Below are 21,538 nucleotides of genomic sequence, written 5' to 3'. Positions count from 1 at the left end.
TCTAAGGTTTATAAAGGTTGTGAATGAGGGGCTGCGTTTTGAAGTCAAAAATAATGCATCCATCCATAAAAAAAGTAATCCATACGACTCCAGGGGGTTAATAAAGACATTCTGAAGCGAAGCAATGTGTTTTTGTGAGAAAAATATCCATATTTAAACTTTATAAATTCACATAACTAGCTTCTGCCGGACGACCGTACGCAGAATGTGCAAGTCGACTTGCGCCAAATGACGTGACGTATGACGCAGGATGTAGGAGTATTGTAAGCTTAGACACCTCTCGCGGTTTAAACAAATAGGGCTGTGCAACAAATTTAAGCTCCTCTTCTCTTATATTGAAATCCTCCGAAATTTCTCTTTAAAAATTATCGTTTTAGACTTAAAATCTGTGACAGGTAATTTGTTTTGCTCTATCCTCTGTGCCTCCGCGTTCGTCATTATGTTGTGCGTCAGGTCAGAGGATACTCTTCCGCCACAAATCGACTTACACATTCTGTGTACAGTCCTCCACCGGAAGGTAGTTGTTTGAATTTATAAAGTTTTAAATATGGAAATTTTTCTTACAAAAATGCATCGCTTCGCTCCAGAAGGCCTTTATTAACCCACTGGAGCTATACGTATTACTTTTTTTATGGATGGATGCATTATTTTTTACTTCAAAATGCAGCCCCCCATTCACAACCATTATAAACCTTGGAGGACTAAGGATATTTTTAAATATATCTCTGATTGTGTTCGTCTGAACGAAGATAGTCATATACACCTAGGATGGCTTGAGGATGGCTAAATCATGGGATAGTTTTCATTTTTGGGTGAACTATCCCTTTAAGAACTAATCTGAACAGCTACAGCCAGGTCACTAGGTGTCTGCATAGGCACTAGTGTGAATAGTACAAAACCAATAACTAGGTCCAGAACATAATGCAATAAAATCTAATTTGATAAATCTTTCCTTAAATAAATATATATATATATATATATATATATATATATATATATATATATATATATATATATATATGAGGCCTGCATTTAAGCCTGTCATATGATAATAGGTCTTTATATCATTTCAATGTATTTTACATATGTTGTTGTGGGTTTGCTAGTTTGCAAAGCCATTGGTTTTAAACTAACATTAATTTTTTTTTTTTTTTTTTTATTTCAAGCATCATCGATCAATGATGACCAGTCATTTTACTTAATTTCAAAGAACTTGTATTGACTTCTATACTCTTTGGCCAAGGTGAAGGATTTGCTCATTAATATTAATTACGTTACTCGACCTGCCCAATAGTATCTCCGCCCTTCAGTCCGATGAGCTGATGACATATTAATGTATTTCGTGATTGGATGCTCCATGAAGGTTAATTAATATTAATGAGCTGAAGTATTTTGTGCCTATTCTGAGAAACGACGCACTGCGCATGTCAGTACAAAAGATAAACGACAACTGCATGTCTACTGAAGCGCTCACCTAAACCGATTAATTTAGGTAAGAACAACATCTTTTACGTAAATATTCATATTTGAAATGTGAAAAGCCTATGTTAATCTAAGGGCGCTGTATTTAGCAACTGGTTCAGAGCAAACTATCCCGCTACGTTTTTAACTTAGCTTTGATTTTAGCCAACCAGTCAGTAGCGATGCTCATGTACGATCTGATGTGTCAAGGCCTACACATGGCCTTGTATCATTTTTACTTCGCACTTCTAAAACATAAACACGATGCATGACTTTAGTTTCATCAGCTATCATTGATCTCTAATCGGTTGTTGTTTCGGCAAATAAAATGCTGGATATGGATGTCTGGTCAGGGAATTGATGACATTGTATACACTTTCTTGTCAGCATGACTCTCAAGTCAGTGTTATATAAGATACTGTAATCCGTAGACCGATATGTCCTATTTGATTCTCTATTAAATATTTTGATCTGTTCTGTTCTCACTTAAAGATTCTGTTCTATTGACTTCTCTTTTGAAGATTATATTCTAATTCTCTATTTAATGTGTTATTCTGTTAGATTACTTGTTGAAGGTTCTAATTGATTCTCTTTTACTAATTCTCCGTTAAATGCTCTGTTGTATTTTATTCTCAGTGCGATTCCGTTCTCTTTTTCTATTCAAGATTCTATTGTATTTGATTCCCTGTTAAAAAAATTCCATTCTATTTGATTCACTATTATATTTTTCGGTTCTCAGTTAAAGATTCTGTTCTATTTATGTGATTGTTAAAGATTCTATTCTGATTCTTTATTTAAGATTTTGTTCTGTTTAATTATTGAAGGTTCTGTTTTATTTTGTTCAGTTCTCCGTTAAAAGTTCTTTTGTATATGAATCTCTAATAAAGATTCTGTTACATTCGTTTATCTATTAGATATTTAATTCTGATTCTCTATTCAAGATATTTGATTTATATTTGATTGTCTACTAATTCTATTTGATTCTCTATTAAAGATTCTGTTCAATTTATTTATATTCTGTTCAATTACTTATTGAAGGTTCTATTTTATTCTGTTCAGTTCTCTGTTAAAGTTTCTGTGTATTTAGTTCTATTCTATTTGATCCTTTATTAAAGTTTCTATTAGTAAAGATTCTCTAGTCATAATTCTGTTATGTTACATTCTCAGTTTATTCTTATAGAGTATATTCTTAGTATATTCTTTTTGATTGTCCATAAATATTCTGTTCTAAATGGTTTTGGTGGTCTTTGATATGCAATTTTTTTCTAGACATGCTAGTGATGTTCGGTTTTGTTTTTAACCTTAGTTTTATAGTATAATTTGTGTTATTTCACCCATATTAACCCTTAAAGACCTAGAATATTTTTGGGGCACCTGACTCGCCTGTACTTTTCTTCATTTTTCTAACCCATTCTAGAGGTCACAGAGTGACCATAAACAGGAGAACTTGAAGTTTCAATCTAGCTCATTTAAATTCCCAATTTTACATTTTGGTCTGAGACTGAGGGCGGATGAATTTTTCAGAATTTAGAAAAACGCCAGCAAAATGTTGTTGTTTTTTTTAACTGTGAACTCAAACAGAACCTCTTAAAGTTTAGATTTTTTTCCTTTAGAAAGTTATACTTGGATGTTTTAGACTTCCAGATTTTGTCTACATGTAACAATCCCTAAGCAAATTATAGCCATTTATTACAACGTTATTATAGGCGCTGTTCCGTAAAAACTGGTGTCATTTACTGACAATGTAGATGTGTCCAAAAAAATCAGGAAGTAAAATAAATAGAAACATTGGTATATAATAACAGAACATTGAAGCAAAAGTGAAATCTTTGCTTTTATCACAGGTGTACAAAATGGGGAAGGCTCTTTCCCACCTGCCTAAGCATACCTGTCATGATGACTGTCAGGACAGCCTAACCACGTCCCCCGGGTACAGCGCCATGCAGACGGAGGACAGTAAGAGCGGGGGAGACGTGTCTCAGTTCCCTTACGTGGAGTTCACTGGCCGAGACAGCGTCACCTGCCCCACATGCCAAGGCACTGGAAGGATCCCGCGAGGTACATTTCTAAACTCAGTTTAGAACACTTCATCTAGAAAGTTCATGTTGATTGAAATGTTTTTAAAGGAACCCTATCTGAAATGCCATCTCTCACTAAAAATGTACATCATGTGACACACTGTGACATGTTTATGCAGGCCAAGAAAATCAGCTGGTGGCCCTGATCCCATACAGTGACCAGAGGCTGAGACCAAGGAGAACGTAAGAGAATTTTAGAAATCAGGGTGTCTGCGGATCCCTAAAATGTCTTCATGTAAAAATAGGGCTTAATTAACAATAAAAATGTCTTTAAAATACAACCAAACTGACAGAGCAGTAAAGATTTAGATTTAATTTTCGTTCGTTGCTTTTGAAATTGTAAAATCGGTCTAACGCATAAAAGTGAATTAAAATAGAAATATATTCCTCTTGTTTTATTACTATTTGTATCCCTAAATAAAACTGTATAAGTATTATTATACATGTTTAGTCTAGTATTAATATTAGAATATACTGTAGATTTTTTTTATATTTTGTTCTTTAAAAAAATCTTGATTATGTTGTATTTATGAAGATATTTATGTTGTGTTTGTTTTACTGATTTAGCTCTAAATCTGTTATGTATGTCTTTCAGCAAGCTGTATGTGACTGCTTCAGTCACTGTGTGCCTGCTGCTCTCCAGCCTGGCTGTTTTCTTCCTTTTCCCACGTTCCATTGATGTGAACTATGTGGGAGTGAAGTCTGTCTACGTGTCCTATGATCAGAGCAAACGCATTGTCTATCTTAATGTCACTGTAAGTTCCTCCAGAACAGTTATCACTCTACACAAGTGAGCTTAAAAGTGTTCAATGGTGTATCTGCTTCAGGAATAAATTTAAAGGATTAGTTCTCTTTAAAATGAAACCCCCCCCAAGCCATCCTAGGTGTATATGACTTCTTTCTGATGAACACAATCGGAGTTATATTAATAAATACCCTGACGCATTTTACACATTTGGCAGTGAACGGGGGCAACGAGTCAGGGGGTAAGCTCAAGAAAGTCCTTCTGAAGCGAAGCGTTTGTGTAAGGAAAAATATCCATATTTAACAAGTTATAAAGTAAAATACCTAGCTTCCACCAGACCACCTTCCGTATTCAACTTATGAAGAAAGTGTAACGTCTCTCGCAGTTCAAAACGCTTACGCTACATCCTACGCCTTTCGTATTCAACTTACGAAAAACCTTACTTTTTTTGTAAGTTTAATACGGAAGGCGGTCTGGCGGAAGCTAGATATATATGGATATTTTTCTTACACAAACGCATCGCTTCGCTTCAGAAGGCCTTTGTTAACCCACCGGAGCCGTGTGGAGTACTTTTATAATGGATGGTTGCACTTTCTTGAGCTTCATACTCGTTGGTCCTGTTCACTGCCATTATAAAGCTGTGATGCGTCAGGATATTTATTAATATAACTCCGAATGTGTTCATCAGAAAGAAGAAAGTCATATACACCTAGGATGGCTTGAGGGTGAGTAAAGCTTGGGGTAATTTTCATTTTAAAGTGAACTAATCCTTTAAGAGATCCCAAATATGGGATCAATCCAATCAATCCCAAATATGTTTCAATCTAAACCTGTATCATTTTTTTTAACAGACAGATGCTTAGCAGGTTGATGCAGGTTTGAAGACAGATTTTTTTTTAGATGCCTGTTCATCCCATTTAATTGTCTTTATTTCCATTTAAAGAACTCTTTGAATATTACTAACAACAACTATTACTCGGTGGACGTGACCAACATCACAGCCCAGGTGCAGTTTTCCAAGACTGTGATTGGAAAGACTCGCGTTAGCAACATAACCACTATTGGCCCCCTGGATATGAAGCAGGTAGAGCTTTACTTTAAATAGCTGTTAAAGTAGGTATGCTTCAGCATATATTAACTTTGATCATATTTTTATTATACTTTTTTTTTCTTGTCAGATTGATTACATGGTGCCCACCACCATAGCAGATGAAATGAGCTATATGTAGTAAGTATACACACTTTTCATACATGAAAACTTAACACATAGTAAATGTATATACTCTCACTTTCAAGGCAAAAAAGACGTTACTTTTTTGCTGAGTTTTTATTTTTCCTAACAGACCTTTTCAACTTCATCTGTTTTACAGTGACTACTGTACTCTGCAGAGCATCAAGGTGCACAACATTGTGGTTATGATGCAGTAAGTATTGTGCAAAACACGTATATTGTTTTGATAGATTTTTAACGATAATTTATAAACCTTTAAAGACAGACCTACTGTGTGTTTGACGATACATGCTTTTGTTGAAGCCACCAATCTGCATTATTTCAACTTATTTTTTAAATAATAGAATTTAACAGCGGAATTTCTGGTGAAAACTACATTACCCATGATTCTGCAAAGAAATCTCCACAAATCAGAGAATCAAAACTAGCAAATCACACCAAAAGAACCCTTTAGCATCCACCAATTCCCATGAAGCACTGCGAATGATGTGATAGTATCCCTATGCACTCAAACTACATAGATATGCATATTTTGCAATAAAGGTAAAATGTTTTATCTATGTACACAATAAACATTTTATTTGCAATTCTTCATGGGATCGTGGTTCTTTACCACATTAAAACTGTTAAGTACATAGTCTTGTACCTTTTTCTTTTTGTTTGATTTCCAAATATGTTTTTGATTCAAATCAAAGTTTGTAATGTTGTGATTCACATTATAGCTGGTTGGTTTGCTTCAAAGCTTATAACGCTTTAATCAAAACATTTTAAAAATGCCTGTGGGAAAAATGAATTGGAAAAAAAATACTTCCGGATCCAAGGCTGCAGCAAAATTTTGCATTTTTTTCGAAATACTTTTTTCTTCAGAATTTTATTTGACATTAGTAATACAGACAAATGAGAAATGAAGATTAAGATACATAGCAGTATGTATCTCTTGTTTATAAGTTTAAATAAGTTTACAAATCACTCACTACCCACGAAACCCACGCCGACGCAGGGAGAACATGCAAACTCCGCACAGAAAGCCACTGTGCCGCCCAATTGGTCTAAGTAAATTAGTAAAGTATACAGCATGTCAAACACTTATTTAAATTAAAAAAAAACTTTGGAGTTGTGGTGAAGCACTTAGCACACATTGCTACATGTTCAGCAGCCACGCAGGTAAAGCAGGTTTGAGGTAATTGTAGTGCAGTCAGGTACATTTGCTTGGTTTATTTGTTATTAACTTTGCTTGTTGGTTTGCAGGATAACCGTCACTACAGTGTATTTTGGCCATGCTGAGCAGGTGTCTCAGGAGATGTACCAGTATGTGGATTGCGGAGGAAACACTACGGCTCTGCATGAATATAGTCTGAATACTCCTTGGGCAGGCTAGAGCTGATCCTGATAGTGTAATACATAACCCTGTCCCTCACCTCTCCATTCCATTCCATGTGTCATTGTTTTGGCAAATCTGGTTGAGGGATGACTGCACTTCTGCCAGTTAACCACCAGATGTCAGGGTGTATGCAATTCACGAATAATGCACTTTATTTTTAATTTATCCAAGCAATATGAACATTGCGAAGTCTGCGTAGTTCTCATTCCAGTTCACTTTGCCAAACAGAGTAGTTCATTAGTGTGGAGGTACGAGTTACCTTTTGACAAAGTTCCCTTGTTTTCAAGCACTACCTATTTAAAAGCCCTCTAAAGTGACTTGATGGTATTTTGGGTTATTATTTTTATCGCTTTGAACCTGATATTCATTACAGTTCCAATGACGAGATCAATCTTAACCCAAAAACACTAATACCTCGTTCCAGTTCCACAGAGTTGGTTCATGCTCACAGACGGCATTACATGATGCTGTTTTCTGAGGGGGAGTGGGGGGGTGCATATTTGAGATTGCTTTCAGCTACTGTGTTTCATACAAAAGGATCATGTGACCACTGAGGGAATGTCATTGTAGATAGCACAAAAGTTGGTGAAAGTAAAATGCTTCAATCTATTTATTTTGTTTGCTCTTTGATAGCAAAGTTTCTCATTGTCACAGTTTATAAGCTGTCAATCTCCATGAGAAATTGCCTCCAAATGCAAGTTGATAAAGCACTAATTATGTAGAACAACAATCACTGGGACCTGAGAGCATCTGGCTGCTTACATAATGGAGGATATCAGGAGATGATCATTCCCTCAGATTTCTTATTGTTTAGTATTTAAAGGCATTTCATATAGAAGTGTAGAAGTTTGCTCATTAAAACTAGATATTATGTTTAGACTGAGAGAAGTTTGATAACATTTTTAACAAAATGGACTATATAGAAATTTACATTTGTAAACATTTTAATCATGTTTGTAAAAAAGCTTAAAAGATTATATGCTTAAAGATAATCTTTTGCATCTGTAACAGAAGTGGCTGCTAACATGACTTAGCATTTATGCATTTCATAACTACTGACTGCTTGATGTACATGTTTGTATGTAGCACTTCTCATTTTTGAAAAAAGTCGTTTGGACTGCTTAAGAAATACACTGAAATAACATGACCCCTACTAGTTTCCATGAAATAAACATGTTTTGAGTCACTTGTCCTTTGTTTCTATTAATTTATGTGAGGAAAAGAATATGTTTATTATGTTTGAGGGTGTGTAAATGCATTTTCTTTACTTTAAAATTGCTGTAATAAAGTTATTTTATGTTTCAGGTACATTAATTCTATATTAAAGCACTCAGTACTTACTTTATGTGCACAGGATTGAATTCCTTTGTGGTTATCTGTTTCATGAATAAATGTGCAAACACATTTAACATCATCTCTTTACTGGACCTGTACTTTAATAACAATAATAATATGTTTTATTTATAAAGTGCCTTTCCCAAGCTCTGGGTCGCTGTTGAGGGAGATAATGAAGTAAGCATGCATACAATACATACATACATATACACACAAAAACTAAACAGTAAAACACTAAATGGAGGTGAAGTATTTTGAAAAAAGATTTCGGTGCCATAGCACTGAATGATCTACCACCCATTGATGAGAGACGAAAGCATGATGCGGTAAGCATATTTAAGTCTTTGCTCTACGTTTCACGTACAGGTATGAAATTCGGTAGACACATCTAACAGCCCAATACCTACAAAAAAGTCCCTGGAAGCAAAATCTGAAAACCCAACAGGAAGTGAGATGTTTTGAACTTTCTCTGCAAAATTTTTGCAGTTTTTGCCATTTCCAGACATTGTACTTTAAGGAACTCCTCCTAGAGCTTTAATTAGATCAACATCATATGTTGTCAGTCTAATCTTAAGGCCTTTGTGACGTTAAATTGCGAAGATCTTGAGTTTTCACTGAAGGGTGTGTCTGTGGCAGCCTGACAAAGTTCAATGTTTTGCCATGAAACAGGAAGTTGTTGTAACTCGGGTATACAATGTCAGATCTGCCCCAAACTTCACATGTTTTATTAGAGTCCAGGCCTGAAGACATCTACATGCCAATGTTCAGTTACAGTCATAGTGCCACCTGCTGGCAACAGGAAATGGCACGCTTTACACTGTAATTCACTCCCAGATATATGTTTAAATATGCCATGAAGTACCAAACATGTTAGAAACACATTAAATCATGCAATACTTGGCTAAGTGCTAATGTATGTGAATAACGCCACAAAATGGCACTTTGAAATGACTTTGCCATACTTCTGTATTTACTTGCTTACATGCATGTCGCCCACTGTTCACTGTTTTCCTAAGGCCAACGGGTGGCGGTGAGCCCAGGTGCGAGGGCCCTTTCATCTGCTTGCAGCTTTAATTTAAGGTTTGTTTTTGGTTAGCCAGGAAAGTTTTCTTAACGGAAATAGAACTTATTCTAATGTTTCCAGAATGTTCCCCTAACCTCTTTATTCCAATATCATTACCCCACTGTACATCAGTAATCATCCAGCACACCTGCGACCCAGTATAGTATAAACAGTAATTTGGTTCCCAGAACATTCTTTTTTTAAGTTTTTTTTTGGTTAGCCAAGAACGTTTTCTTTTAACATTCCTCTGACGTTATTCTAACATTCTCCTACTGTTATTTTAGCATTCTCCTAATGTTATTCTAACGTTACTCTGATGTTCTCGTAACGTTATTTTAACATTCCCCTAACATTATTCTACCATTCTGCTAACGTTATTCTAACATTACTCTGATGTTCTTGTAAAGTTATTTTAACTTTGTCGTAACATTATTCTAACGTTCCCCTAACGTTATTCTAACGTTACTCTGATGTTCTCCTTATGTTATTTTAACGTTCTCGTAATATTATTTTAATGTTCCTATAATGTTATTTTAACGTTCCCCTAACGTTATTCTAACGTTACTCTGATGTTCTCGTAACGTTATTTTAACATTCCCCTAACATTATTCTACCATTCTGCTAACGTTATTCTAACATTACTCTGATGTTCTTGTAAAGTTATTTTAACTTTCTTGTAACGTTATTTTAACGTTCTCCTAACGTTATTCTAACGTTACTCTGATGTTCTCCTTGTTATTTTAACGTTCTCGTAATATTATTTTAATGTTCCTATAATGTTATTTTAACGTTCCCCTAACGTTACTCTGATGTTCTTGTAACGTTATTTTAACATTTCCCTAACATTATTCTACCGTTCCTCTAATGTTATTCTACTGTTCCCCTAATGTTATTCTAACGTTCTCCTAATGTTATTCTAACGTTACGCTGATGTTCTTGTAACATTATTTTAATGATCTTGTAACGTTATTTTAACGTTTCTATAATGTTATTTTAACATTCCCCTAATAACGTAACGTTATCCCAACGTTATACTACCGTTCCTCTAACATTTTCCTAACGTTATTTTAACGTTCCCCTAACGTTATTCTAACATTACTCTGATGTTCTCCTTAGATTACTTAAATGCGGTGGCCGAGAGAGCTCAACGTGCTGCAAATGAAGAAAACACATGCAAATAGAAAAACATCAGCAAATAAAGAAAACATCTTCATCAGTTTGACAACACGTGCTGCAAAAGTTCACAACACATGCAAATACAGAAACGCGCTGCAAAAGTTCACAACACAAGCAAATACAAAAACGCGCTGCAAATAGGCCTGCTCACAATGCACATACGATCAGAATGTTAAGATAAACAAAACTCACCTTTCAGGTGCACACCACTGAAGAGTAAACATTGAACAATAAGAGGTCCCAGCCAGGTATGTCACTTGTTGATGTGGTCTGTGCCAGTCCTGGTGCCAGGACAAAAGATTTGGGGGGGTATTATTTTGCGTTAAAAAATATTATTAATAAATTACTAATAATAAATTATCTTTTTTTTAATAATTTACTTGATTTTATGTCTCAAATCCCATTCAATTATTCACTGCAGAAAGTGAAACTAAAAACTGAGCAATGAGAGCTCTACTTCAATATGTTCTGATAACACTATTTAACCTTAATTTATTTCTTAATATTTCTCTTGTGGCCCATACGTAGTGAAAAAAATGAGAAGAGATGTAGGTATTAAACAAGCTGTTTTTTTAAATGAGGAGTTATGCGTGATACGCTATAAATTATTGCGGGGCAAATTAAAATATTAATTTAATTCTAAAAGTAGCCTCATTATCATCATCATCATCATTCAGATCATCGCAGAGGGGGGCTTGAGATCGCTTGGCCTGGTATGTGCTATTTGCAGCGCGTTTCTGTATTTGCTTGTGTTGTGAGTATTTGCAGTGCGTGTATTTGCATGTGTTGTGAACTTTTGCAGCGCGTTTCTGTATTTGCATGTGTTGTGAACTTGCAGCGCGTTTTTGTATTTGCATGTGTTGTGAACTTTTGCAGCACGTGTTGTCAAACTGATGAAGATGTTTCCTTTATTTGCTGGTGTTTTTTCAATTTGCATGTGTTTTCTTCAGTTGCAGCGCGTTGAGCTAGAGGTCTGCATTCCCGCGGCTCTTCCGCGGGACCCGATAAGATTTCTTGCTGCGCGGGATTAAATTTTGAATGAAAGGCGGATTGCGGTCGGTAACTTTAGTGTACTTTAGGCGGGAGCAGGCGGTCTGACAATAACCCAGTCGCTCCCGAGATGCTTTGGCATCAGCGCATCTGTGCTTGAACTTGAAGTGAACAAAACTTTCTGCAGTGGTGGTGTTCACACAGTCCCCAGTTCCCTGTCCTGAGAAACCTGGCAAGATATGTTATTTGCATTAGAGGTCTGCGTGAGTGCACCTTCAGAGAACATTCAACCTTTGTGATCGGATTTTGAAGGAGAGACGTTCTGAAATGGTCGTCAGTCAGCATCATTCTGTTCTTGCGTGTATGTTAAAAAAGATTTGATTTTGCAGTAGGCTAGCTAAGCCAACAGTTTTCATTTATGTAATTTTGGCATAGCCTATAGTTTTGAGGGACATGTTGTAGGCTATTTAATTTAGCCTATTTTTCTCTGTGATATTTAGCCTATTATTCTTTGTGACATTTTTTCTCTGACATTTTTTAGGGTGTTGACAGCAACTTATTTAAGATAACAAATACAAATCTTGTATAAGCAAAAATTTATATTTGTTATCCCCAATCACTCTCTTTCTTTAGGGGAAGTTTAAACGCGAGATTCTGGAAACGATCTTTAGCGGGACCCGTCAGGTCGGGAAGAAAATCACTATATGCGGATAGCGGGTGAACACAGAGTGAATTTTAGGTGGGAGCGGGTGCGTGCGGAATAGAACTATTGCGGGAGCAGGACGAAAAAAACAGTCCAGCGCAGACCTCTATGTTGAGCTCTCTCGGCCACCACACTTTAACGTTCTCGTAATGTTATTTTAACATTCCCCTAACATTATTCTACCGTTCCTCTAACATTATTCTACTGTTCCCCTAACATTATTCTAACGTTCTCCTAATGTTACTCTGATATTCTCCTTACGTTATTTTAACGTTCTTGTAACGTTGTTTTAACGTTCCTATAATGTTATTCTAACGTTCCCCTAACATTATTCTAACGTTACTCTGATGTTCTCCTTTTGTTATTTTAACATTCTCGTAACGTTATTTAAACGTTTCCCTAACATTATTCTACCATTCCCCTAACTTTATCCTAACATTATTTTAACGTTCTCCTAATGTTATTCTAACATTCCCCTAACGTTATTCTAACATTATTCTAATGTTCCCCTATGTTATTCTAACATAATTCTAATGTTACGTTGTTACGGTCTTACTCCGATATCATTACTCCGCTGTACATCAGTAATCATAAATATTTTCTTAAATGTCACATTTCTTTTATTTTTTGTAAATAAATGTATATAGTATATATAGAAATGTCACCATGAAATCAAAATTGACATTTCTTATTTTTTATGGAATATTGCAGTATTTATTATAAATAATAAAAAGAAAATATTTAAAATTCATCCAATCGATTCTCGATGGACAAAATCAAGTCCCGCCCTATGTTTTTTCTTATTTGAGAAGCCATTTCACTAAAATATACATCACAATAGGGAAGAAAAGACTATAGTAACTTCCGGTTCATGGTAAGTTTAAAGTTATTGATTGAAAGACTTGAAGGTGAATGACTGGGGTTGCTCATTAAAAACTGCATCTTCTCAGCAATTAATGTTAACACATCATATTGAAGTGCGCAAATAACTCCTTAAAGCATCATACTGAAGTGTGCAATTAGGAGATTTTCATTTCCATGCTTCTCCAGGACAACAAAGCAATAATCATGTACAATTGGGTATTGTAACAGTCTAATGAATGTTATTTCATAACCCCGACACTGACCGCAACCCTTATTTAGAGCTTACACAATGGCAATTCAAACAGGGAGCATGGTTTTATTAGCTGGCAACAATGTATCCAGGGCATAGACAAATTACACAATGGCTGTCAAGGAGAAAGAACTGCCAATAAGAGGCGTAATTTCTATTCAGTTACTCGCTGTAATTATGTTGCAATCACTTGTCTTTTTAAATAAAGGTTTTTCAAACCAGAACTGGTAAAACTTTAGAGATTACAGTGTCTATACATTTGCAAAATGCAAATGATATATGTTAAGACTGAAGAACAGGACTTCATATTCATATTCGTTCTCCGTGGCCTGCAGTGATCCCCGCATTTAATCAGTTTGTCTGTTTTGTCACAAGAGAGCTACAATTACCATCCCAGGTTCCTTGAGTGATGTTTTTTCATTATTTAAGGATTTGCATAATGCACTGCTGAGTTCATAAGAGACAATTAAATTTTCGGCTGAGGAACGAAGACTTTCTTTATCAATCACAGATCCACCGAGACCAAGATCACAGATCCCTCAAATGGTGGTTGTCATGGAGACAGAACTGCAAGTGAGACAATTGAAGTCTATGGTTCAAGTGTGCCACACCAGAGTACTGTATACATATAATTATCATACTGTTTTGAAAAACGTATAGCCATAACTATGTGTTTTATGAACTACAGTTGCATGAAAAAGTATGGAAACCACTTGCAGAATCTGTGAAAATGTGAATAATTTTAACAAAATAAGTGAGATCATACAAAATGCATGTTATTTTTTATTTAGTACTGTTCTGAGTAAGATATTTTACTTAAAATATGTTTTCATATAGTCCACAAGACAAAAAATAGCTGAATTTATTTAAATAACCCCATTCAAAAGTTTGTGAACCATTGGTTCTTAATACTGTGTGTGGTTACCTGGATGATCTACAACTGTTTTTTTTTGTTGTGTGATGGTTGTTCATGAGTCTCTTGTTTGTTCTGAGCAGTTAAACTGAGCTCTGTTCTTCAGAAAAATCCTCCAGGTTCTGCAGATTCTTCAGCTTTCAAGGATTTTTTGCATATTTGAACCCTTTCCAGCAGTGACTGTATGATTTTGAGATCGTCCTTTTACACTGAGGACAACTGAGGGACTCAAACACAACTAATAAAAAAGGTTCAAACATTCACTGATGCTCCAGAAGAAAACACGATGCATTAAGAGCCGGGGGGTGAAAACTTTTGAACAGGATGAAGATGTCCAAATTTTTCTTATTTTGTTGTAATATCTTTTTTTTTTTTTCATTTAGTACTAACCTTTAGAAGCAACAGAAGATACTTGCACATTTCCCGGAAGACAAAGTAAGAACAATTTACCTTGATCTTCGAATTCAAAAAGTTTTCACCCCCCTTCATGCATCGTGTTTCCTTCTGGAGCATCAGTGAATGTTTGAACCTTTTTTAATAGTTGTGTTTGAGTCCCTCAGTTGTCCTCAGTGTGAAAAAATGGATCTCAAAATCATACAGTCACTCCTAGAAAGGGTTCAAATATGCAAAAAAATCCTTGAAAACTGAAGAATCTGCAGGACCTGGAGGATTTTTCTAAAAGACCAGAGCTCAGTTTAACTGTTCAGAACAAACAAGGGACTCATGAACAACCATCACACAACAAAAAAACAGTCGTACATCATCCAGGTAACCACACACAGTATTAAGAATCAATGGTTCACAAACTTTTGAATGGGGTTATTTAAATAAATTCAGCTATTTTTTTGACTTGTGGACTATATATAAACATCTTTTATGCTAAATATCTTACTCAGGACAGTACTAAATAAAAAATAACATATATTTTGTATGATCTCTCTTATTTTGTTAAAATTATTCACATTTTTACAGATTCTGCAAGTGGTTTCCATACTTTTTCATGCAACTGTATACAGCTTTAGATTTTGTGTGATCACTCACTAGCCTTGTCTAAGCAATGCTATATTTAATATTTCTACTCATGATCATGTCAAACTGTTAACTTTTGCATAATACTTATGCAAGGATACCAGGAACGTTAAATAATTACACATAAAAGCATTACTTGGAATGAACTTCACCCACTGGAATTACCTTGGAAATGCACAAACAGTTTTTCTGTACTCGTGCCACTCATTCCACAAATACTACTGATTGAACTTAAGGTTCAGTAAAGTAATTAGGTGTTATGGAAAATTCCTTTGAACACAGAGTAAGTCTAGTTTCACATTCAGTTAAAATGACACATGATCCTCAGTGGCAATTGATTCTATTGTTCCTGTGAAGATATACCAGTGAAACGTTTAGACACATCTACTTACTTGGAGTTTTAACATTTTTAAATAATAGTACCTTCATTAAAATGTCATATGTCAAATATGACACAAATGGAAGTATGGTGGGAATCATTTAGTAACCAAAAAACAAACAAACAAACAAAGTTAACAACTGAATATTTGAGCTTCTTCAAATTCTTAACTCTTTGTCTAGATCCAAACTCTGTATGCACACTCTCATGATGGACAACCTCTCATAAAATCGTATATATATGTGTGTGTGTGTGTGTGTGTGTGTGTGTGTGTTTTACAAAGAAATTCATACATAGAAGCAATTATATTTCAAAAAATGCATGAATCATAAGTCTTTAGATCAAAAATAATTGTCATTTGGAACATTTTATGATGCCCCTTTATTTCGATTGTCCACTTTAGACATTCTACTAACTACAAGTAACTTTACAACTACATGTCAACTAACTCTCATTAGAGTATTAGTAGACTGTCTGCTAATACATGCTAAAGGGCCTGTTCACACCAAGAACGATAACTATAAAGATAACTATAAAGATATAGTTCTAAAAATCGTTACGCAACACGGACCAAAGACATGTAAACGAACCAAAAACAGGAAGATGAGACCCTAAAAAGGACAGAGTCCTCACGCATATCGTTTTTTCCTCGTCATAGTCGCGAGTTTGCCCATCACAGGCATCAGACGCGCGTCTCCACGCAGCAGATCGTTTGTGTGTGTGACGGATGGATTCCCGCCGCTGTTTTGACTCCTTTACACATTTTATAAGCGCTTTACGAGTTCCCAGCTGGCCAAAATACCATCATATGCGGGCTACGCACACACTACGAGCCCATTTACCTCAGTACACAGCGTTGTTTTGGGTGTTCGGTAAGTTCCGTCTCAAAATAGGCAATACGTCATAAAATCCGACCAATCAGGTTGTGAATGTATCCCTATGCCTTTAGGTTCGGTGATAAAATTGCCAATATGAACGCTAATCGGACCAGGACTAAATGTTTTTTCTTTTTTTCTTTTTTGGTCCGGACCAAATAAACCAAACGAACCGAAAAGTGTGAATGCACCCTAAATGTAAAATAATTGCACTGTCCACACCACAGCTATAATGATAACGATATAGAGAAACGATATCGTTGGGATTACTTTCAGAACGATTTTTTCCCCCAGTTGTTGAACGATAAAACACTGACAGCCAATCAGAATCCATTCTAATTTAGACGACATTGCGGAGAAGTTAATCGCCGAGGTCCAGAAAAAGCTACTACTGTTTGACAAGTTAAACCAACTTTTCAAAGATACTTTAAAGAAAATGGATATATGGAAAACAACCGGTCATATAATCGGAATAAATGGTTAGAGGTATTAACGAGCTAGCCAAGCTAGCAAACAGTGTAAAATAAACATACCCTACCTCAGCTAGTTTCGACAACATTGTCTTGCTTCCTTTGAAGCTGCAGTGAAAAAGACTAGGCGTTGTTTTTATTCCACTATATTGACTTTGTCAGCTTAATTCACTGTTAGATTAGATCGATTACGCACTAGCTATTCACTCGAAACATAGCATATTGAGGACATCTGCTGGTTAAAGCCGTGTAAATGCAACAAAAACAGCAAAAACGTTGTACACACTTTGAAACTGCAGCGCGTGAGCTTAGAATAAACAGACCGTTATCGTTCGTTGATGTGGACACAAATATAGTTATTGTTATAGTTATATTTATAGTTATCGTTCTGAGTGTGACCGGGCCTTAACACTTTATTTTGATAGTCCCCCCACAGACATTCTAGTGACTAGGCCTATAAGTAGCCTAACCTTGAAACTACATGTCAACTTATTCTACTTAACCTGAACCCTAACCCTAAACCTATAAAGTCTACTAATACTCTAATGAGAGATACTTGACATGTAGTCGCAAAGTTACTTAGTAAAATGTGTAAAGTGGACTATCGAAATAAAGTGTAACCCATTTTTTAAATAATATTTTGCACTTGTTTGGATTGATCATCCAGCATGACCAGGGCTTGACATTAACTTTTCTGCTCACCAGCCACTGTGGCTAGTGGTTTTCCAAAGTTACTAGCCACTCAGCATTTTCACCGGCCACAATTTTGCTGTTGGGAAATTACATTTTATATGATTAAAGTTGACTTCGACATGCTAAAATTACTTGATATTGAGTCATTTTACTTGATTAGCTACATTTAAAACCCTTTCAAACTTTCAAATGCAGACTGACCACCCAAATCAGTATCTATATCAGCTGGTATGTACGAGTGGGCAAGGGGTGGGTAATATGACCATGATATGATAAATTTTATAATTGTATAAGTTATTTTTGTTAGGCTAGGCCTATATAAAAAGAACTAAGAAGCAAATTAGTAAATTACAAATACAATAGCCTAAACTCTTTTTTTAGATACAGTAGGTTTATTTAACATTTATTTAACATCTTCTGTTGTTTGATTAACATTAATGACAGGCAGGTATTTAATTGGGCTGCTGAATGCATGTAGGCCTACGTAATATAGGCTACTGACACATATCCAGTTATTACCCACCTGTTTACGTCCACTTAAGCCATAACCGACTGCAGTGGTGTAGTCTAGTTTTTTGTGGTGAGTATACTGTGATTTTTCCCTCCCAGCCTCATACTTAGGCCTATACCTGTCCCAGAGCGACACCCCATAAGCACCGCATGTAGTATGCATCTGATCTAGGCTATATGTAATTGAAAGCATTCTGAAAGACTGCTTATGTGTGTTTTATCAACATGTCAATTTATTATAATCAACAAAAGACTTTACCAGCCAATGGCATTTATAGCTGTAGAGACTCTGGACTGATTTTCTACTGTTTAGTGTCAATCACCATTTAACTCAGCCACTTAAGATAGCCTGAGATGTTATATGCATATGGTCCCTGGAGCATATTTTATCAGCTGGCAAGTTTCAATGCAGATTTAAGAGTGCAAGTTGCAACTATTATTACACTCTAAAAAATGTTTGGTTAAAAACAACCCAAGTTGGGTTGAAAATGGACAAACCCAGTGGTTGGGTTAAATGTTTGCCCAACCTGCTGCGTAGTTTTATTTAACCCAACTATTGTGTAAAAATTGCTGTATTGCTTGCTTAAAATGAACCCAAAATATGTTGGAAATTAACATTTATTAATATTAAACATAATAGTCAAACAATAAACACTTATTAAATCATTTATTAATAAATGTTCACCTTTTTATTATTATTGTTGCCTCTATAATTATGTGTCTGATTTTCAATTTCCAACCTATGGGTTCATTTTAAGCCAGCCATATAGTCATTTTTAAACAATAGTTGGGTTAAATAAAACTACCCAGCAGGTTGGGCAAACATTTAACCTGGGTTAAACTGCTGGGTTAAAACAACCCAATCACTGGGTTTGTCCATTTTCAACCCAACTTTAACCCAGCATTTTTTAGAGTGCGACAATAATGGAAAGATGAAGCTTATCAGTATATCACAATATCACCCTGTTTGGACTTTGTTTTCTCTTTTGCACCATTTCCTGCCAGTCTGTCATCATAGTTATGCATTTCAATTCACTAACTTGCAATTCGAGTCAATATCAGTTATTTTGGATATACTGTATATCAGGTACAGTACATGGCAAATTTTCTCAAGAAAAAAAATCTCAACTAATGCTGTAAAATATACATGGAATCAGTTGGTTATTGAAAGTTAAAATGAACTGATTTGTATACAAACTTAAATTACACTTAAGGGAATTTTTATAATAATAAAGTTATAATAGGCCTACTAACTTTAAATTTATTTCTACTCCAATTCGTTTTTTGAAATATAAACATTTAAATGGTGGCTGTCAACTTGACGGACTTATTCAAACATTCATAATATAGGCTAGTGAAGAACATTAAAAATTATAGTTAATATGTAATATGGTGTATATATTTAGCAAAATGCTACTCTCTGGAGTTCATTTTTCTAGCTGACTAACGAGTTCATGGTCACTGAATATGTTTGTTCTGAGGTAAATGTGACGTTACGTGACATACAAGCTGTTATTAACGTGTTTCCGCGGTTGAAACACTGATTAAGCGATTATACGAGACATGATATGGATTTCGTTAAGTTGTAGTGTATCTTTTATCATACCTTGAGATGTTCATTCATGTTTATTTCGCGCTGTAACTGGTAACTTAAAGCGGAGATCAGTTCACGTGCGCGTCAGGCTGCCGCTTCTCTTGAACTGCTACTGCGATCTGTCACGATCACATTAAAGAGCGCCAAAACGGTATTTATGTTTTTTTTATTTATTCCGAAGTAAAATGGGCAAAATATGAAACTTGAGACTTTGAGACATATGAGACTTTGTTTCATGTCAAAAGCAACAAACCACAAATCATATTTTGTGATTTATTGGATGGTTATGTATCCTCGCGCTTTTTTAAGTGGGTATACGGAAATCCTTGAACATTCCTAGTGGGTATACGGCGTATACCTGCGTATCACGTATACTACACCACTGACCGACTGTATTCACGCGAAATACTCCACACGATGGACATTTTGACATCTGTGTGTGCGTGTATTTGACTATTCAGGCGCAAGGAGATCTGATCGGGTGCGCGCGACAGAGAGAGAGAAAGAGCGCGCACGCGAGAGAGCGCTTCTGTTGTGTGTCATTCAGCGCGATTCCGCCGATCCCGCCTTCACTAACTGCAAGTTAATCGATAACGAACTGTGATCCGATTGTAATTTTGTGCTACAACGAGCTTAGCTAGCCTACCTTTCATTAGACTGTAGGCTGAAATTATATTCAACCCGCCAAAGTGGCAAGTGGGAGTGGCTGTCTTAGCCGCCACAGCTGAAATCTACCCGCATTTGGCGGGTTGGCGGTTGTTAATGTCAAGCTATGAGCATGACTGTTTTGAACCCTGGTTTGAAGGGTTCTTAGAGGCATATGCATCTCTGATTTACTGCAGTGTGAGATACACAGAGAGCTGAATACATGCTCTGGAGGAAATATAACATCACTGTGACACTGCATTCAGCATTCAGTTTTTTTTAATTCACTGTGTGCAACGCTGCAAGAGAGAAACGAAGATTCTGTAATGTGTGAAGAAGCAAAAGCTGATTACATTTAGTTTTTTTTTGCTGTAAGTGTGAATGCAACTGTCACTGTTAAAGGTGAGAAATTTGGTTCTTAAAGACACAAGAACCACAATACTCTTAGAAATCTTTGGCACATGACAATGCAATATATAATGCATACAAATCCTATTTCTGTGAGAAAAATGTTTTTATGGGTAATGCACTGACATTGTGGCCTTGTGACATTTTTGTGTATATGTAAGCAATAAGATACGAGACTTATTCATGATACAGCACTAGCCTTGAGTACCTTATTGCTTTTATAAAACGGTTACCACACAATACAAATATTAAAGCCAAAAATATGTAACAATGCAACTTTCATAAAGTAAACTTTCACTAAAAGCCTTCCTTCTGCCAGAAAAAATAGTCCCTGACCGTGAACAGCAACAGAAGTTACATTATTACACCATTAGATGGCGGTAAAGACTGTCTTTATGAGTGTGTCAGTCAGTAGTGAAGACTTTTACATTTAAAAGACTGAATTATTGTGAACACGGAACAAGACGCAACTGACAAATGCTTTGACTAGCGGTGTCAGTCATGGGAAAACCCCTTAACTGTTAAAAGGACAAGATAATACATCGGACATTTAAACAGATTTTTATTATGAACATAGGACTGACCTGAAGGAAAATGCTAAATCTGAATGCAGGTAATAAACTCGCTCACTCGATCTCTTTCTCACAATACTCTTCTACATAATACAGTAAGCTTCAATGAACAATATCAATTGAGAACATACAGTTTACGTTGCTAAAAGTGGTTGCTAAGGGTGTTTTGTAGT

At 35.7% G+C, this 21,538-nt stretch overlaps 1 protein-coding gene across 1 annotated transcript; it reads left to right on the top strand.

Annotated features, from left to right (window-relative positions):
* The first annotated feature begins 1,326 nt into the window (after window positions 1-1,326).
* Window positions 1,327-8,082, top strand: tmem106bb (transmembrane protein 106Bb). The gene is made up of 8 exons (XM_051873466.1): window positions 1,327-1,492; window positions 3,306-3,519; window positions 3,659-3,722; window positions 4,135-4,294; window positions 5,228-5,368; window positions 5,463-5,512; window positions 5,655-5,708; window positions 6,764-8,082. The coding sequence occupies exons 2-8, from the start codon at window positions 3,315-3,317 to the stop codon at window positions 6,891-6,893; spliced, it is 804 nt and encodes a 267-aa protein (XP_051729426.1). The 5' UTR covers window positions 1,327-1,492; window positions 3,306-3,314; the 3' UTR covers window positions 6,894-8,082.
* The last annotated feature ends 13,456 nt before the right edge of the window (window positions 8,083-21,538 follow it).

This window comes from Ctenopharyngodon idella, chromosome 19, assembly GCF_019924925.1.
Source record: "Ctenopharyngodon idella isolate HZGC_01 chromosome 19, HZGC01, whole genome shotgun sequence".
NCBI lineage: Eukaryota > Metazoa > Chordata > Actinopteri > Cypriniformes > Xenocyprididae > Ctenopharyngodon > Ctenopharyngodon idella.
The sequence above is the reverse complement of the archived record's forward strand: the minus strand, read 5'-3'. Positions and strand labels throughout refer to the sequence as shown.